Consider the following 18,390-nt stretch of genomic DNA (forward strand, 5'->3'; position numbering starts at 1 on the left):
GTTGACAATTCACTGGCAAGATAGCAATGAACGTCTGACTGTTGACATCTGCACAGGCTGTTTGCAGTGTGTTTTGTGCCAAGACAGCAGTACGCCAGAAACTTACCTGAACACACCTCATTTCGAGATCACCACGCTGATCAGCGTAGATATATATGCAAGCATCGTTGCTATATCAACGACGCAGGCGGAAGGTGTTAAAATAGACTGTTGGCGGGGTGTAAGATAGCAATGAGCTTCACAATGCACCTCGTGCAGGGTGTATGATAGGGCCCTGAGTGTTTAGTGGTGTTGAGATCTGTTACTAGATCAGATTTGCAGATTTTCATATAATTGTCTTCCTGTTTTTATTAGAGAACTTAATGTCCTAATGTAAAATGCTATGAAAAAATTTCCCAAACCTTCCCGAACCTGCCATGTAAGTGTGAAATAAATATCTGATCCAATCTGATATGTAAAAATTGAAACATTTATTCACTTAATTCCATAGCAAACATGACTTTCAGCTCACATCTGGATAGGTTCAAAAGGTCATACAAGTATAACACTGTTTTCCAAACTGTTCATTCAGTCTAGAATATGCACAAACATCAAATACTGTGGCAAAGCACACACCTGGTGTTAGATATACATATATATGTAGGTACAGGCTGCAAGGATACACACTTCACATCAGAAATAGCACAAAGACAAGGCACAGTATTACTCCTGTCCCTGTTCAGCAGTATGAAGAAACCTAAAGGCAGCAGTGGTAAATACAGGCACATTTCAGCAACATTCACTTGTTCGCATTTCCGCATCGAGTCACTGGCGTTACGCCTTTCATGAGCGCACAAACACTAGTCGGGCAGAGTACACCAGGTCGGCTAGGTAGATCAGTAAGTTGAGGGCAGTGAGAACGGCTATGGCAACCAGTTTGTCCCACCAGCAAAGTCCAACGTCGTACTGGCAAGTGACAGGTCGCTGAGGGTTATGTGAGTAGCGGCTGTCAAACTTGAACACAGGCCAGATGATGGTTGCCGTGAGATACATCAAAACTGCCAATAAGGCATAGGCAGACAGGAAGCGGGGGAACGGGATTGGAAGGCAGCCGGTACACTCTCCGACGCACAGCACCACGATGGCCATTGATATGACAAAGCAGATGCAGTACACGGACAGGCACCATTTGAGTGCAGCGTGACCGTCGTACGACACCGGGTTGCTGATGAAGATGAAGATGATGATGGCCACAAAGGTCTCGCACACCTTTAGCAGCCCCGGAATTGTAGCCATGTAGCCAGCCACTTCTCCGGGCCGTGCCCGTGCCAGGCTCACCTCCACCAGGTAGGCCAAAGTGGCTAAACAGGAGAAGACGGTGGTGGCGATCCTGTGGTCTCGGTATTCTCCATGGGAGGTGTGACTGCCCTTGAGGAAGTAGAAGGGGAAGATGATGGAGGCGGAAAGGCATAGCAGCAAAGCATAACACGCGAAAGTGATGGGAAAGTTGGTCCAGGACACAGGTACTCGAGCCTGGAGGCCAAGCAGCTCCACTGTCAACACTAGCAGGGTGCTGATAAAGCTGAACACCCAGCAGAACATGCACCAGTCATACATGGTGCCACTCGCCAAGCTTCCATGTGCCGCAACGCTGAACGCCACACACGCGAACAACAGGGCCGCCACACGCGCCCACAGCAGGCGGGACGACTGCAGGACCACCACGGGCATGATGGAAAATGGAGGGCTGATAGATGCTAATGAGAGAAACTTCTTCTAAGTCAGAGAGTCTATGCTAATGTCAGTTTGACGGCCAGAAAACTTGCTCCAGTGCTGTGGCTACGGTTCCTTTCCTAACTGGTAGAAGCTCTTGTGTCTCTGGAAGGTTAAATCCGGAGCTCCTTGTTTAGACCTGCGTGGAAGAAAAGAAAGAATGATAAGATGCAGGCAGAAAAATATCACAGTGTTTCATGCACATGCAGCAGCTACTTAGATTAGCACTGCAGAAAAATGCTATTTATTTGAAGGGCTGAGCAATTGTTCGAAAATGAGCCGAAATCAACACTCAGAAGCTCTTACTGACTTAATGTTGCCCCTATCAGTTACTGTCTCAAACCACTGCAAATCTTCAACGACTAACTTGTAGTCTATGTGGGTTCTGACACCATAATCTATGACATACTGGCATCTATTTAAAAAGGATGTAGATGTACTGCGAATGAATACACTCTTAAATATGAAAGTGCTAAAAAGGGTTCTTTGGACAATAGAAGAACCATACAGGAACCATAAAAGAACCATTTAAAAAAAAAAGAGATATAAGTGTGAGGAACATTTTAAGGGTTAAAGGGTTCTGTACTATATACACAATTCCATACAATTAGTAAATGTGCTTTTCCATTTAAATGAACCTGAGAGGCCATTTTAATTGCTTTTGTCAGGACAAAATAAAAGGGCTGATTGATTAGTCTGCATGTTGAAAAAAGGGATGGGTTTAATATAATTTTAGGCTGAACCTTTGCATTCTTGCAATTCTAAAACTCCCCGCTAGGGGGAAGAAATCTGCTAATTGTGCATGACATGAACCTTTGAACCCCATGTGAATTACTGCACCGTCTGTTCTGCTTTTCTCCTGTTCTGCAGAAAACATGCGTATCACAAGCCTGAGTGCACACGTATTGCAACAGAAGACTTCCGGAGAGAAGCAATGCAAGCGCACAGAATGATACACTGTTCAATATAAAAGGTGCTATGAATAATTATTAATGATAGAACCACGGAAGAACCATTTTTAGAAAAGAGATATAAGTGTAAGGAACTTTTTTAAGGGTTTAAAAGGTCTGTACCAGTGTGAAGGTTCTTGACATTCACAGATCCTTTACAAAATGTTTCTTTATGGAATCAATCGTGGTTCTTCTCTCAAATAACCCTTTGAAGCACATTTATATTTGAGAGTGCAGATATTCCTATAACCAGAGGAGAACCTAGCTACACATATATATAGAGTATATTTCTGATTTTGTACTCCATCTGATATTACAGTGGATTTTAGTGGTGTATAAATCAAATCTGGCAGGAAAATTGACACTGTGCAAGGTATCTATTGATCTTCTGGTCTTCAGGTGTAAAAAGGTGTTTGCCCCACCCCAGATAGAAGAGTACATACGGATAAGTGATCTGCAACCAGTGTGAGGGCTTCATGTACCTCCCAGATTCTACTGGACTTGGATAGGCCTGTCTAATCTAAATCTCACTCTGGATCTTTAAATCAGAGTAAGCTTGGCAAAGCAAGCTAACTTCCAGTCAGGTATATCATCCCACAGATACCAGAGATTCCTGAAGACCTAAACAAAAGGAAAAGGTCTGGAAAAGGTTACAAAGCTATTATTAAGGCTCTAGGGCTCCACCAAACAACAATGAGAGTCATATTCTCCAACATATAGAACAATAGTCAATTTTTCATGAAGTAATGTTCTAGAGCGAGACATAAAATCACTCAGAAAGTGACAAAGCCAAGAACAACAGCAGGAACGGCTGCCCTCTCTTGCCTCAGATAAGCACAATAACAGATGAATCTGAAGTGGAGCTTTTTGGCAGACATGGGGCCCATTATGTCTGAAGAAAAGTAAGAACCTCATACTGCTTTTCTACCATTAAGGGAACTGCTGATCTGTTTTAGAGAATTCTTTAAGGGACTGTCAGGTCATCTGTCCATTAGTTAAAGATAAAGCATGGTTGGGATTTGCAGCAAGACAATGATCCACAAAAGTAACAGATACATTTTTTAAGATGGTTACAGTTAAAGTCCCATCCTAAACCCTGTAGAAATGTTGTGGTGAAGGCTGTGGCAGAATGCACCGTTAATGCTGGATGGTCTACACATTTTACCAAGTTAAAGCAGTTCTGCAGGGAGGAGTGGGCCAAATTTCTGTGGGACACCAATAAACAACTGCAGAACCGTCTGATTTCAGTTATTGCTGCTAAGGAGTCGTAACCAACTGTTGCTAGGAAGGAAGCAATCACTTCTGCACATGGAAAACTGGGTGTTGGGTATCTTTACTTAATAAATAGATAAAATGTCTATCACACTGTAGTGTTTTTGTTTCCTCAGGGTCCCTTTAGGGTTAGTTATCGAAGTTGTTACTGAGTGAATAGCATTGGTACTACCGAGTACTAATTCAGGTTAAATCAATTAGTGCCATTTTTTGGTTTATGTATAACACACAGTTGGGGAATTGGTCAAAGCACTTTCAAGTGTGGTTACATTTTTCGAAACTTGACAAAGACATCGCTCTCTAAAGCTGGCACTAACGTTAGCAGCATGCCTGGAGCCACTGTTGATAAAGCATGCATGTGAACCAGGGATTTACTGCCAAGGTTTAACCATAATAGTGTGAAATACAGTTTTACTGCTGCTCACACTGTTTATTCAAGCCATACATGGCCATTTGTAGCTTGTATCTTAATGCAGGACAACCAGAAACTGCCTCCGCTTTCAAGCGCATGTTGCGTACATGGTAAAACAACAAGCATCACAGAAGGATCCCAGTGCCATTCTGGAAGTTAAGACTTTTAACACCACTAACCTGATATACAATAGCCACATTTACATACAGCCTGATAATAACAACCATTAATAACCCAATTAATAGTTCATTAGGAATAGAATATGTCCATGTATACAAGTCAGTCAGGATAGACTTGTTTCTATCTGATTGAACTAGGTGGCTAATCATTTACATTTAAATAATATATTAAATAGAAGAAGAATAACCATGAAAACATCTGTATCTGATTAAATTGCTAATCTGAAAGGTTCAGTACGTGGGATAGGCACTCTCAGGTGACAAAGCAAGAGGACCATGTTGATTTCCTCAGCTCACTCTGTTGCATGTTCAATGATCACTTGTATCAGTGCAACCTCATTACTTCCGCCATCACAGCACCCTGGGAACCAGCAGAGAGAGCAGATTCAGAGATGTAGCAAGAAAGGATGTCTTCTAATGACTCTTCCATGAAGGCCATAGTTGTGCAGGTATCACTGCATAGTAGAACAGTGCACCAGCTGCTAAATCTACCTGATGATGAAGTCAAACAGAGGTTTTCGCTTGCCTGTCTAGCAAGCTCTCAGCAGTTCATTCACTGGTGGCGCTGGTCAAGGAAAAGGGTGGAGAATTCCGTGGCGTGAGCAGTGGAGAGATAATCTTTCATCAAGTCGTATAAAAACAAACGATTGCCTGCCTTGTCATATGTAAATTGTGCTTCACTCAAAATCTGTGAATTCCTTAAATGGTACGATTGGTGGTGGGACAGGCATATAGACCATATGCCTTGGAATGTTGAAGGACATGACCTCTTCCTCTCACCCCCTTCTTTAAGCGTAAGGAATGTGAAGTACATTTTCCTGAGTCATGCTGCCATTATTTAAAAAAAACACACCACCAGAAAACATCCTGCTGCTCCCTTTTTCTGACTGGATACATGGTACACTATGTGGTGTACTAACTGGTACACTACGAGGTACACTATGTGGTACACTATGTGGTGTACTAACTGGTACACTATGTAGTACACTATGTAGTACACTATGTGGTGTACTAACTGGTACACTATGTAGTACACTATGTAGTACACTATGTGGTGTACTAACTGGTACACTATGTGGTACACTATGTGGTACACTGTGTGGTATACTGTGTGGTACACTGTGTGGTATACTCTGTGGTAAACTATGTGGTATACTGTGTGGTACACTGTGTGGTACACTGTGTGGTACACTATGTAGTACACTATGTGGTACACTGTGTGGTACACTGTGTGGTATACTGTGTGGTAAACTATGTGGTACACTGTGTGGTACACTGTGTGGTATACTATGTGGTGTACTAACTGGTACACTATGTAGTACACTGTGTGGTACACTGTGTGGTAAACTATGTGGTACACTGTGTGGTACACTGTGTGGTATACTGTGTGGTATACTATGTGGTACACTGTGTGGTATACTGTGTGGTATACTCTGTGGTAAACTATGTGGTATACTGTGTGGTACACTGTGTGGTACACTATGTGGTATACTGTGTGGTACACTGTGTGGTAAATCACAGATCCTTGTTATGCTTTTTTTATGTTTTGGGTTAAAATATAATATCAGCATTTAAAATGTGCACAAATTTCAAAGCTTTCTGAGAACCTTGTTCCAAGAATCAGCTCGGATTCCCCTTAGGAGCTGAAAATACAGATAACTGATGCCCACAAAAGAAGATAGCAATGCATTTTCTGGCAGCAATTTCTTCAGTTCATAAACTACTTACCAAATGACAGTTAACAGGAATGGTGGAGGTCAAGCTGAGGTTTGGAAGACCAAGAAAATCTCTTGGTCTGCTGAATGAACTGCTAAGAGTTTGCCAGAAAGGCAAGTGAAAACCCCTGCTTGACTGCAAAAGACCTTTATCAGGAAGATTTAGCAGCTACTAGAGTCATGGCACTCTGCTCTCTGCTGTTTAAAAGGGTGTGGTGATGGTGGTGGTGATGATCATCTCACACACGACAGAGTTAGGAAATCAATACTGTCATCTTGCTTTGTCAGCTACGAATGTTTCTTAAGAGCTCGAGCTGATGGAGGGTTGTGTAAAACATGCTTTCACACATATCACATTCATGAACACACTCACACCCCCTTTCTCACACTTGCAGCTGTGCAATCAATGTTACACAGAAGACATCAGGTGGACAAGGTGAAATCAAGTAATCTAGAATATAATAAACTATAAAGACTTTTACATTGAAAATCCAGCGCGACTTACACAAGTGCTTCACTGTTTACTCAAAAATATCCTTAGTATTTTGTATTCAGAGGATACAAAAAAGTATCCTCTGTATTTAGTTATATCTAAGCTTAGAGGGATCTTCTGGATCTTAGTCTATACAAACTAGGATCCAGAAGATCCCTCTAAGCTTAGATACTACTGAATACAGATGTCAGTATGGATACCACAGCACTCTAAACTACACTACACTCTGTAGAAGTACTTGTGTAAGAGGAGGGTCTTCAGTCTGCATTTGAAGACCCAGGGGAAGTTCTTTCCACCACTTTGGTGCCAGGGCCACAGAGCAGCTGATAAGAAATATTAGAACGCTTACATGAAAAGTGTATCATGATATTATTATTTTCTTTGCCATCACCCACCTAAAAGACTCTTAATGATGAGCCTTTAACATTAAAATTTATTCTAAATTTAGTTGATGGGTAAAACTAGTATAATCATCCATATTTCTCAGTTTTTGTCATTTTCACTTTTTGATATAATTTGAAACCAGCAGTGGATCAATAGATCAACAAAAATGCTTTAAATTTACTTAAAATAAACATTTTCTACACTGACGTCCACGGAACATTTTTTTAATTGAATTTTTCTCTGTAAAATTGTTGTTTTGGAGATACAATTTTTAAGTGACAGTGATGATGTATATTTTACATCATACATACATTTATGTCTGAATAGCAAATTGTTATTAATTAACGTAATATGACATATGCAATATATATGTATGTTTATAAAATGGCTTAACAAACTTGAAGCACATTTGCAAAAAATGCCATAAATATTTACATCATTTGCTTTCTAGTTTAAATTCAGCTATTTCTATAAACACATATACATATATATTGTATATTATATCATATTATTTTTGCTTGTTTATCAATAAACATTAGAAATGAAGGAAAAATCAAACAATTAGGCCCATTTAGAAGATTAACTACTTTTTCTTTACATTTTTAACCTGAGAATCCAGACTTATTAATTGATTCTCAGTTAGAAGCCCATTGTAAGCCAGCTGTCCTCGTTGAGGCATAGATGCATCATCCATGAAGCTTGGAGCTTGCACAGGGTTCGAGCACCTTTACAAACTGCACTTTCAGTATTGTCCTCACAGAATACTTTTTTAATATTTTATATTATTTTACTTTAATGAATAGTTCTCAGGTTGAGTGTTTCTTTTAAATACACACCACTGCTCTTGAGTGCTCCTGTGGGGTCCTGACCATGAGAACGGGGCCAAAATATCATGGTGAATGGACCAATAGAATTTCCTAAATTAAAAAGGTAAAGGTGCACTTATTTGTGACTGTACAGCGTACAGCGAAATGTGTCCTCCGCATTTAACCCATCTGTGGTAGTGAACACGCACACACACACTAGTGAACTAGGGGCAGTGAATACACACACCCAGAGCGGTGGGCAGCCAACTCCAGCGCCCGGGGAGCAGAGAGGGTAAAGGTTCTTGCTCAAGGGCCCAACAGTGGCGGCTTGCGAACCCACAACCCTGTTATCGATAGCCCGGCGCTCTAACTGCTGAGCCACCACTGCCCCGTAGCCACCACTGCCCCACACTGGAATAAAATCTTCCATTGAAACTTAGGAAGGTTGTTTTTCCATCATTTAAGAGACAAAATGCCACATTTCTGTTTCCCTGCGTCTGTTCTGATGCGATCTGCTGCTTTTACACGCAAAAACACTTAAGGTCCAGATAAAGTGTCTCAGGGTAAAGTACATAAACTGCAGAGTGCAGATTTGACATAACTGAAAGTGCTGCGTGTAGATGCAGGCCTGCAGATATGTGGAGCACGTCTGAGCGGATGTGGTGAGGAAGCCTAGGTGTGGCAGCGTGTGAAGCATGGGTCTGCTAACTTCTGACCACTGGACAGGTTTCAGAGGTGCAGAGGCGGTGGACAGGGTAGCAAATAAGGTTTGCCCTTGAAAGTATCTGAGAGACATCACGTAGCAAATGGTGTGGGTGGTCTGGATGGGACCTGAGTGGGACCTTGGTTTCAATGAAGCCCACCACTCCACAACTCCAACTGAACAAACAGGGGGTTATTCTCACCGTATGAGGTCAGGGGGGTGGGGGTGGGGGGACCGAGACAAACCGCTATTCCTTATAGAGAATAATTCACTTTGCATTTAAACCGATTTATTCACGTCCTTTCGAAAGACCTGCGATAGATGGACGTTTAAAGCAACAGTTCTGGAGTTTAAACCGTTTTAACAAAGACTTTCTCTGTCTGGAAGGAAGGGTAACAGCTCAGAAAGCCTCCTTTACCTTCATTTACGATCAGAACTGTACAAAAAAAACAAGCGTTTAAGCGCTGCTGTAATAAAAGCCATGTGAACTTACCTTTTCTCCTGATTTACTGCGTTATTTCTCGCTTTTTCTGATAACACTGAGGCGAGCTATGAGAGTCAGGGCGCTCCCAGATGTTTCCTCCCTTAACGGAACTCGGTCAGACCTCGATCCACGCCCAGCTCTTACCAAATTAGGCGCGGAACTGAGCTCACCCCAGATTCTGCCAGTCCTAATACAGGCCTAAATACCTTACTGAGGCTGATCCACGCCTGGGAAAGAAAAAACACACACACACACACACACATACACGAACTCTGCTTCAGCCCAACACACACACACACACACAGGGGGAGGAAAAAGCTCAAATTACATTTTAAATAATTAAAGGAGCCATATGCAATTTTTATGCATTTTAGTTCCGACCCCAAACATCACTTATCCAATTTCTGTGTGTTTATTTACCAAAACTATCATATTTTACTCCCACATTATCTCTTTATTTCTTAGAATTACCATTCGAACTGTTTTTGCTATTGTTCCTTTAACGCCAGGTTTTTCTGATCAGCTGCCCTGTATCAGATCCCTTATTCTAACAGCAGTCCCGGCTGAGACCTCGTCCACATCTGTCCGGATCACATAAAAAATATACATATTTTCAGATTTTTGGTCTTTTATCTGCACAAACACAGAAAGGCTTTGGAAAAGGATTGAGATTTTTGAGTAAACTAGATTTTGAAATGTTAGAATCAAATTTGTGTGGGTTTATTTACCAAACATATTATATTTTACTCCCACATGATCTCTTTATTCCTTGTTTTCGTTCCTTTAATGCTGATATGGTGTAAACAAACTCAGGCTGATCGGCTGTCCTGTATGTTACCATATTTAAAAAGCAGTTCCGGCTGAGGCCTTGTCCATACCTATCCAGATAAAAAAAAAACAATATATAGTTTAATTTAAACATATATATTTTTAATTTATACATATATTTTTGGTCTTCCATCCAACCAGACACAACCAGGCTTTTGAAAACACTGTTGTTGTTTTTTTTTTCAGTGTTGTGCAGATTGGCAAGAAACATTTTTAATAGCATTGTTAACTTAAGCATGGGATACAATTTGTGTGGGTTTATTTACCAAAAATATCATATTTTACTCCCATGTATTTTACTTTTTACTTACTTATTTTGTACCTTTGTTAACATCATATAGGACTGCCGCAGTCCCAACAGAGGCCCAGTCCACACCTATCTGGGTAATAAAAAAAACATGAATATACAATTTAATTTAAACATTTAATTTTTGGTCTCCCATCCACTCAAACACAGCGTTTTCAGTGTTTTTGTGCAGATTGGCAAAATATATTTTTTTTAATTGTTAAAGTCAGGGTAGTAACTTAAGCATGGGGTAATTATTTTCCAACCTCTCTTTATACCTTAAAATTAGACTGTTTTTGTTACTGTGCCTTTAAGACTGATATGATGTAGACAAACTCTGTTATGACTGACGCACTTTTATTTATTAGACCTCATATAAAAAGCAGCCCCAGCTGAAACACCCTGCATAACTTTACATAACACCAATATGTTCACCTGTAGACTGAAGAGGTGTGTAAGATATGCAGACATGTCACAGAAAAACACCAAATGAATCCAGATGTTTATTTTAGCTTGGCTAGGCAATGGTGTGCAAACTGGAGAGGGAATTGGATGTAATATTTAACTAACTACAAACACACAACTATAAAGCTTATATACAACTATATCAAACTAAACATTCTTTTTGATTTATTTTAATAAAGGTTTGTTATTTAACATATAATATACTACACATGTCATCGTTTGGTCAGCGTGTAGCATTACAATACAATAAGTTATTACACTGAACAAAATATGTCATACATTTTTAACTGGTGTAATTTAACACTTCTGAAACACTTTTTATAAAACAATATAAACTTCAAATCTGAAATTATCAAAAACCAAAAGTCACCACAAGGCAACTTGCTGAGATGAGCCTCCAATTTGCTTGGAAGACATGGAGATCTCAGACCATAGAAAAGTGGAAATCATGGAAATTTTATAAAAAAAAATCAAATCACCTTGAATCTAAGAAAAAGCTATTATTAAATATGTCACTATATCAAATTAAACAAAAGTTTGCTATGTGGTGATAATAATATGGCCTAAAAACATTATTAGTGATCTTGATAAACCCCAAAAAATAATGTTTTATTGTTATATAAAAAGAAATTAATACAAAAAATAATTTTAATAATTAAAAATAATTTATAAAATAAGAAAAATAACTAAAAAAAAGTAAACCAAAAAATGCTAATTTGTAGCCTTTTAGGGCTTCTGTATTCTGTCTATTAGAGCATTCACTATTATAAATTTCAGTATTTGAAATAGAAGCTGTTGTACAGTGTCCTGATCTAACGCTCTGACCACAACCTAATATGTTAGCCACAAGCATCCATGCTAGTCACGATAAAACACCACAATACACTACACTGCAATGCACATCTGGTGTAATATATGAATATAGGCTGATATAGGGAATAATACCCTATATGAATTCATAATTATGACCAAATACACTACAGTTCTGAGATTTTCAGAGAATGAGTTTAGCCATTCACATTTATTAACATACACGGCATGCTAACTACCCAGGCCATTGTTATTACTATCGGTTGTGAGGGTACGGAGGACACCACGCTGTGACCTCACCATGTAACAGAGATTTGGGAGCGGCCATTTTAGACACAGCAAGACACAATGTGGCCTAATCCACACTGCCGGGTCTGCACCACCTGGAAGAAGAGCTGGATGTGGTTTGAGAGAAGTTATGAGCACTGAGGAAGAAAAGATAAAATACACAATATGTCCAAATGTTTGTAGACACCCCTTCTAATGAACGCATTCGGGTACTGTAAGTCACACCCATTGCTGACACAGTTGGGCAAATGCACACAAACACAGCTTGTCTAGTCCCTATAGAGACGTATTGCCAATAGAATGGATAAATATGACCCTATTGGCACCATGCCTTATGCCAGGAGTGGGCTAGAGGGGTATACGTAAAGCCCCCCCCCCCAGCATTGAGCTGTGGAGCAGTGGAAATGTCTTTTCTGGAATTATGGCTCATGCTCCAGCCAATACTTTTGGGATGAGTTGAGGAGATGAGGATGATGAGGTGGGGTGGTATCATCATCCAACTTCCTGACCTCACTAACGCTCTTGCAATCAAGGCTGAATGCAATCAAATCTCCACAGCAATGCCCCAATGTCCCAAATATAGCAGAAAGCCCTCTTCCCCAGACAGTAGAGACAGTTACTCCAACAAAAGCAGGATCAAGTCTTTTATTTATTTCAGAAAAAGCAATGAATGAGCAGGTGTCCCAATACATTTGTCCATATAGTGTTTTTAATACCAAAATTAATATAAAAATAAGCTAATGATGTTTCTTCTTTCTGCATAAAAACTATTCTCATCTAATGTTCATTATTTTGGTGCAGTATCAGCAAATAAACATGCTGATGATGACAGTAAACAAAGTAAACAAACAAACCAAAAAAGGAGTGTGTATTTTATTTCAGACTAAAGCCACAAAAATCATGTTGTTCCTATGACCTCCAACGTAGAAAGTAGGAACTGCAGCCTCAGTAGCCGGAGAGCAACAGGAAGCAGTGTCTGGAGGGGCAATCAGAGAGAGTGAATGGTGCAAGAGACTGAAGAAAAGACAGAAATTACTAGAAAGCAGATGAAAGGCTGTGAATCTGCTGCATTACCAAATAACACATACAGAAAAAAATACAGTACCACCATGCAATGTATTCAACTAGGGGGGCAAAGAACGAGAGGCAGAAGAGACCAGACCCCTTAAACTCTTTCTTAGGCCCATCGCATAGGGCCTAACCTGTTACAGACACAGTTACCGTACACATCTCACCAACATCCAACTTCTCCAAACCACAGTAAATATACTTGCTCTATTTTTGACAACAGAAAAGCAGAAGTAAAGAAAAAGAAGCAGTGTTCCCAGGCCGTTCAGCCGCTGGCTTCCATCCAAAAGTCACATCCTACTTTCAAGCTCATAAGTAGGAAGTTCTGAGGACCATGTGAAAGCAGCAGCAGTATGTTCACTTCAACAGTAGCATTGCCCGTTCAGCATTGCCTACGCCCTTGATTATCAGTCAATAGAAATACGCTCTGTTACATACATTCATATTAAAGGCCGGACATTTGGATGTACAGTGCATACAAAAGTGCACCCAGGCAAGATCTGGCCACCAGTTAGGAAAGGCCCGCTGATGAAAATTCTAATATTTTATAAATACCCTGACTAATCAAACCCTGTCTAAACAATTAGCAGCCATGGGCTCTTCTAAGTTGCGGCCCACCACTCTGTAAAGTCAAAATATTTCTGTCCAAGATACAGGAGAAGGCTATAAGCAGATAAGCTATTTACATTTGACTCATGTGACTCATATTACAGAGGTGGACCAATGTAGTGTTAGGAGTCTTGCCCAAGGACTCTTATCGGTGTAGCACAGCACAGTCACCCAGACTGGGAATCGAACCCCAGTCTCCAACATGGTGTGGTAGCTCCCTGGCAGGTAGTGGTGTTATCTGCTGCCCCACACCAACCAGGCTATAAGCAGCAAAGTGTGTCAGGTATTTTTTATTGTATTTCTTGTATTTATTGTATAACCTTCGTATTCGTTTGACTGCAAAGGACCATCAGGAAGATTTAGCAGAGCCCTAGAGTGGCGGTGCACTGTTCGACTGTGCAGCAACACCTGCACAAATATGACCTATAACCATGGAAGAGTCATCAGAATAAACTCTACACAACATTTAGTGTTCAGTGGAACATCTAACCAAGCCTGACGCAACCATTTCAATTTCAATCATAACAATCCAGAAGAAAACAGGTGCAGAATTTCATGAAAAGAACACTTTTCCAACTGTTAAGCCCAGAACTGGATGGCTCATGCTTTGGAATTGTGTTGCAGCCAGTGGCACGAGGAACATTTCACTGATAGATGGAAGAAAAGATCGAATTAAATACCTGTAAAGATACCAGTTCTGGAAGTAAACATCACTGTTACTGTAGTGTGGCCTTTACAGCAGGACAGTGCTCCTTAACACACCTCAAAATCCACAACGGACTACATCAGGAGGCACACGATATCAAGCTGAGGTTTTTACCATGGCCTTCACGTTCTCCTGGACTTCGGTTAGGACTAAGAATCTCGCAAAACAAGAAGCTGTGTGTGAGGAAGAATGGGAGAAACCCCCCAAATAAATATATATATATTTTTTTTTACTGATTTACTAATTATAATCAATTATGGTTTAATTAACAATTAATTAACAATCTTTAATCCATCATTAAATTAACAATCTTTAATGCAATGCATTTTAGAAACCAGGTCATTTTTACTGGCTTATCTGACCACGGGTGTCTAAATCTTTGCACACCACTGCTTGTGCAGCCTGCGTGGCCAGCAGATGGAGAGCTTGAGCGTGTTTCTGTGCGCCTCTCCAGGCGGACTTTCTGACCAAACACAAACCCACGGCTGATGGTGGTGGTGGTGCTGCTGGCTGTGGTGGTATGATTTCGAAATCACGCCAGCAAGAAAGAAAGCAAGCAAGCAAGCAAGCAAAATCGCTGTGTTTTCGCTTCTGCTAAAATGCAGCAGCAGCAGCAGCAGCAGCAGCAGGAGGGCACATAGCTATCCTAGCACAGTTAGGAAACACTGAGCCAGAGCAGATGACAGAAGAGCTGGATGAGCAGGACAATGGCATCTGAGCTGATATGGACCAGCTGGAGGATCAGATGAAGCTTGCTGGCTATCAAAATCTGAAGAGTTGTACCAGCGATTGCATCACTTGATAACGACTTGTAGTGTTTTTATTATTATTATTATTTTTATTAGTATTTTTATGTCATTTCTACCAGTGTTGGGCTCCATCCCCTTCGCGTTAACTTGAATATTTGCAGATCTGCTGCTAACCAGCGTTAACGAGAACCTATCATTTTGCATGGGCCTTGCTGCCACCGCTTGGACCGACGTGCGGCCGATGGAGACGCGCTCACCAGCGGCCGTCTGTTTTACGCGACAGCGGGGATTCGGTCTGGCCTGGAACACTGGGAGACCTTCTGTGGCTAAGCTAATGCTGCTAATGCTGCACTAACAACAACAACAGCAGCAGTTGATCAGACTATCGGCGGTGCAGCGGTGTGCATTTCGTTTGTGTTAAAGCAAGAGTTGCATATGAATAAGTTAGCTAACGTTTTAAATAAGTAGCCAAGTATCTCAGCAAATATATTTACTTTATATTATTAACCACTAAAGCTAGCCAGTCTGGAGCGAGCTAGCTAGCTAGCTAGCTAACACTAGCTAACGTTGCTAGCTAGCTAGCCAGCCAGACTGCTGGCTTGTTTTGTAGCGTAAAGTAGCACAGATAAAGAAAATGTTTGCTTAAAGGGTGCTTTGATGGGTGGATGCACTTTAATTAAGTAACTGATCACTGTGTAGCGATACATCTGCATTTTTTGGGAGGTCTGGGGTTCAGTCTGTAGCTGATGTCCCAGTTCCAGTATGCTGCTCCCAGTTCCCAGTGACATTCAGCCAGCTGGCTGTCCAGGAAAGCTCTAGTTTTTTAACAACAGAAAAAGTGTGCTTTTACAAATCAGGACCAGATAACTGTGGCTGTTTTGTGGTAGCTAAATTGTTCCAAGCTTGTTGACACATCCATAATTAGTGCAAATTGAGGGACTGAGATTCATAACACCGGCCTACTGGACATCTAGTCAAAGCCACTGACTTCTTTAACTCCACCAAATGTAAGGTAGTAAGACCATTTGTCCTGCAGTCCTCCAAACGTGGACCCCACAGCGCTCCAATGCAATGAGAAGATGAGTGGTAGGACCATTGCTGTGTCCCAAAGGAAGCTTTGACTGCAGCCCCAGAGATTGCCCCACAGTTGTGCTGTTGAATGAACCCGGAGACAGAAGAGCTGAGACGGACCCTTTGCTCAATGAGATGACGACTGAACGTTAACCATATTTCGCTACACAGACGAGTGGACAAGCTTCGGAAGGTGCGCAGCCATGAGTGTTCGACCTCCCACCTCTACTCTGGACAGGTATGTGGATGATGCGTCTCTGAATGGGTGAGTGGGGGCTTTTCAGCAGGGCCAGAGGTCCAGCACTGTTGTTCAGGAAGGTCAGAGCACTAGACTTTGTGCATACACACCTAGCCTGAGTCCACAAATAGCCTGGTTATTATTTCCTGGCTTTGTCAGAGCAGGAGAAATGCTACACTCTGGAATGCTGTGTTCTGTCAGAACTGATTTTGGGCCCTAGGGTACGCGGATCTCAGAGCCAGGGCTAAAACATGAATGCCCTGGGGCACACCTGGAGGTAGGGCTGCACAATACAAGCAAATACCAGTATTGCGGTTCTGTTATTGCACATTGTAGCTGGACTGGGCCTCTCCACATATTAGAGATGCGTTAGTTTGCTGAAACTACAACCTCTACAACTGGGATTGGTATGGATACTCGCAGCACACAAGGAAAAATCACTGCAATTGTTTTTAGGGCTTATTTGTATGTTGCATGACATACCATTTTCGCTGACCAATCCATACAGTGCATATGAGAGAACTGGTCTGCAAAACAGATTGTTTTTGTGGTGTCAGAAAACCAAAACATGTATCTGTCGATTTAGCCGAACTTGGCTGTTTCACCCATCCCATTCAAGCTATAAGGAGTGTTTCAGCCCGGTCTGTTTTTACCAACAGCTGGTGCATTTATCAGTCTAAAGGGCACAGTAAAGGTAAAGCTTGTTTCATTCTGAAAGGTAAAGAGAGATGGAAAATGGTCATGCAAAAATTAATAATTAAAAAGGAAACATGTAGGATATGGACCTTTAAACTGGTTGTGTACTGAATGTCCCAAGAATTTAAAGATGGGTATTTTGACTTTTCAGTTTGGATATAGTGGATCTGCTTGAGTCTCGTGGGTACCCAGTGTGTCATCAGACTCCACCCTGCAGATTTTTGACAGAAAGTCCCAACTGTACAACCAACTCACAAGTTTTGTGTTAGGTTTAACCAAGACTTTTGACTTTTCTTATGTATTTAGATTAAATAGATAAAATTTTACTGAACAGGCTGAAAAGCAAAACCGTACAGTAGGTTGATTTAAGGTAGTTAAGTTGGTAGTTCCTACAAAGCATGGAGAAAACACACTCAGCCTACAGGCAGTCTAAATGTCTCAGCCACTATTAAATATATATTTATTAAAAAGTATATCTTTCAGTTCAGATACTCCAACTTCTCCATCACTCGAGCTAGACTTCACCCATTAGATATCTATATCCAAGTTAAACCAACGGCTTCTTTTCCAGTTGCTGCTAATTCAACATCACTGGACAGCTAAACTCACTTGTAGGACTGTCCACTAATCGCCAGTTACGATAGGGGAGAGGGAGGGCCACCTCTCTTGGGCTTCCGGCCACGGCCCAGGATCAAATCTACAATCTATTACCAGAGTCTCCCTGTGATTTTAGCTCTATCGAGTGTGCCATGTCCGTCATTTTAATGGCCTGGGTCAGTAAAGATTCCGGCGTCTTTTACCTTCTGTAAAACAAACTGCAAAAATAACCTGAGGTTATATTAATCCCATGTGAATCAACATGTGGGCAAAAATTCCATCATATGCTGTGGAAAAGGAGTTTTTGCAGGTTTTCCGAAGTATGGAGATGCTTGAGGAGATATCTCGGGTAGTTTATGACTGTAGTAAACCTCAGTCAAATCCAGAAGATGAGCCAGAGGACTTCCTACCCTTCCTAGCCATTCCTACCTCAGTCATTTATGCTGAGATTTCTTATACTGTGCGATTCGTAAAGACAACCTTTCCACCTTCCCATGTACAACTAATCCCATCTTAATAGGGCTTTAGATGGCCCCCTAATTTGTAGGTGTTCATTAGAGGTATGCTGATTTCATTTGACTGGCTCGGCCAGTAGAAACACAGTGCCTTTGCTTATAGTACCAGTTTCCAGACGGGATGTGCTCTCATGTTTACATTTAAATTCCCGCATTCATTTTCTGAACACCTGCGCTAGAAAGAGGAGACCTACTCTGCGAATGAGGGCTTATTTGCCGCAGTGGTTGTATGAATGAATTCGGAGCCGAGGATAAACGACAGATTGTGCAGCCCTACTCTACGTTTCCCCTAATCTCACATACCTGTCTTTGAT

General features: G+C 41.1%; 2 protein-coding genes across 7 annotated transcripts in view; one reads left to right on the forward strand and one right to left on the reverse strand.

The window, feature by feature from the left end:
• Nucleotides 1-453: 453 nt before the first annotated feature.
• On the reverse strand, nucleotides 454-9,244 carry LOC140562869 (myeloid-associated differentiation marker homolog). Its single transcript, XM_072688739.1, has 2 exons — nucleotides 9,160-9,244; nucleotides 454-1,891 (listed from the first exon to the last, which is right to left on the reverse strand). The coding sequence occupies exon 2, from the start codon at nucleotides 1,708-1,710 to the stop codon at nucleotides 823-825; it is 888 nt and encodes a 295-aa protein (XP_072544840.1). The 5' UTR covers nucleotides 1,711-1,891; nucleotides 9,160-9,244; the 3' UTR covers nucleotides 454-822.
• Nucleotides 9,245-14,680: 5,436 nt separating this feature from the next.
• Nucleotides 14,681-18,390, forward strand: part of arhgef11 (Rho guanine nucleotide exchange factor (GEF) 11) — a 43,726-nt gene continuing 40,016 nt past the window's right edge. For all 6 annotated transcript variants that reach the window (XM_072687303.1, XM_072687308.1, XM_072687306.1 and 3 more), the window contains exon 1: nucleotides 14,681-16,268. In XM_072687303.1, the coding sequence (XP_072543404.1) occupies nucleotides 16,234-16,268 (35 nt within the window). In that variant the 5' untranslated portion in view covers nucleotides 14,681-16,233. The remainder of the gene's footprint in view (nucleotides 16,269-18,390) is intronic.

The sequence above is a fragment of the Salminus brasiliensis genome, chromosome 9 (assembly GCF_030463535.1).
Source record: "Salminus brasiliensis chromosome 9, fSalBra1.hap2, whole genome shotgun sequence".
Classification (NCBI taxonomy): Eukaryota; Metazoa; Chordata; class Actinopteri; order Characiformes; family Bryconidae; genus Salminus; species Salminus brasiliensis.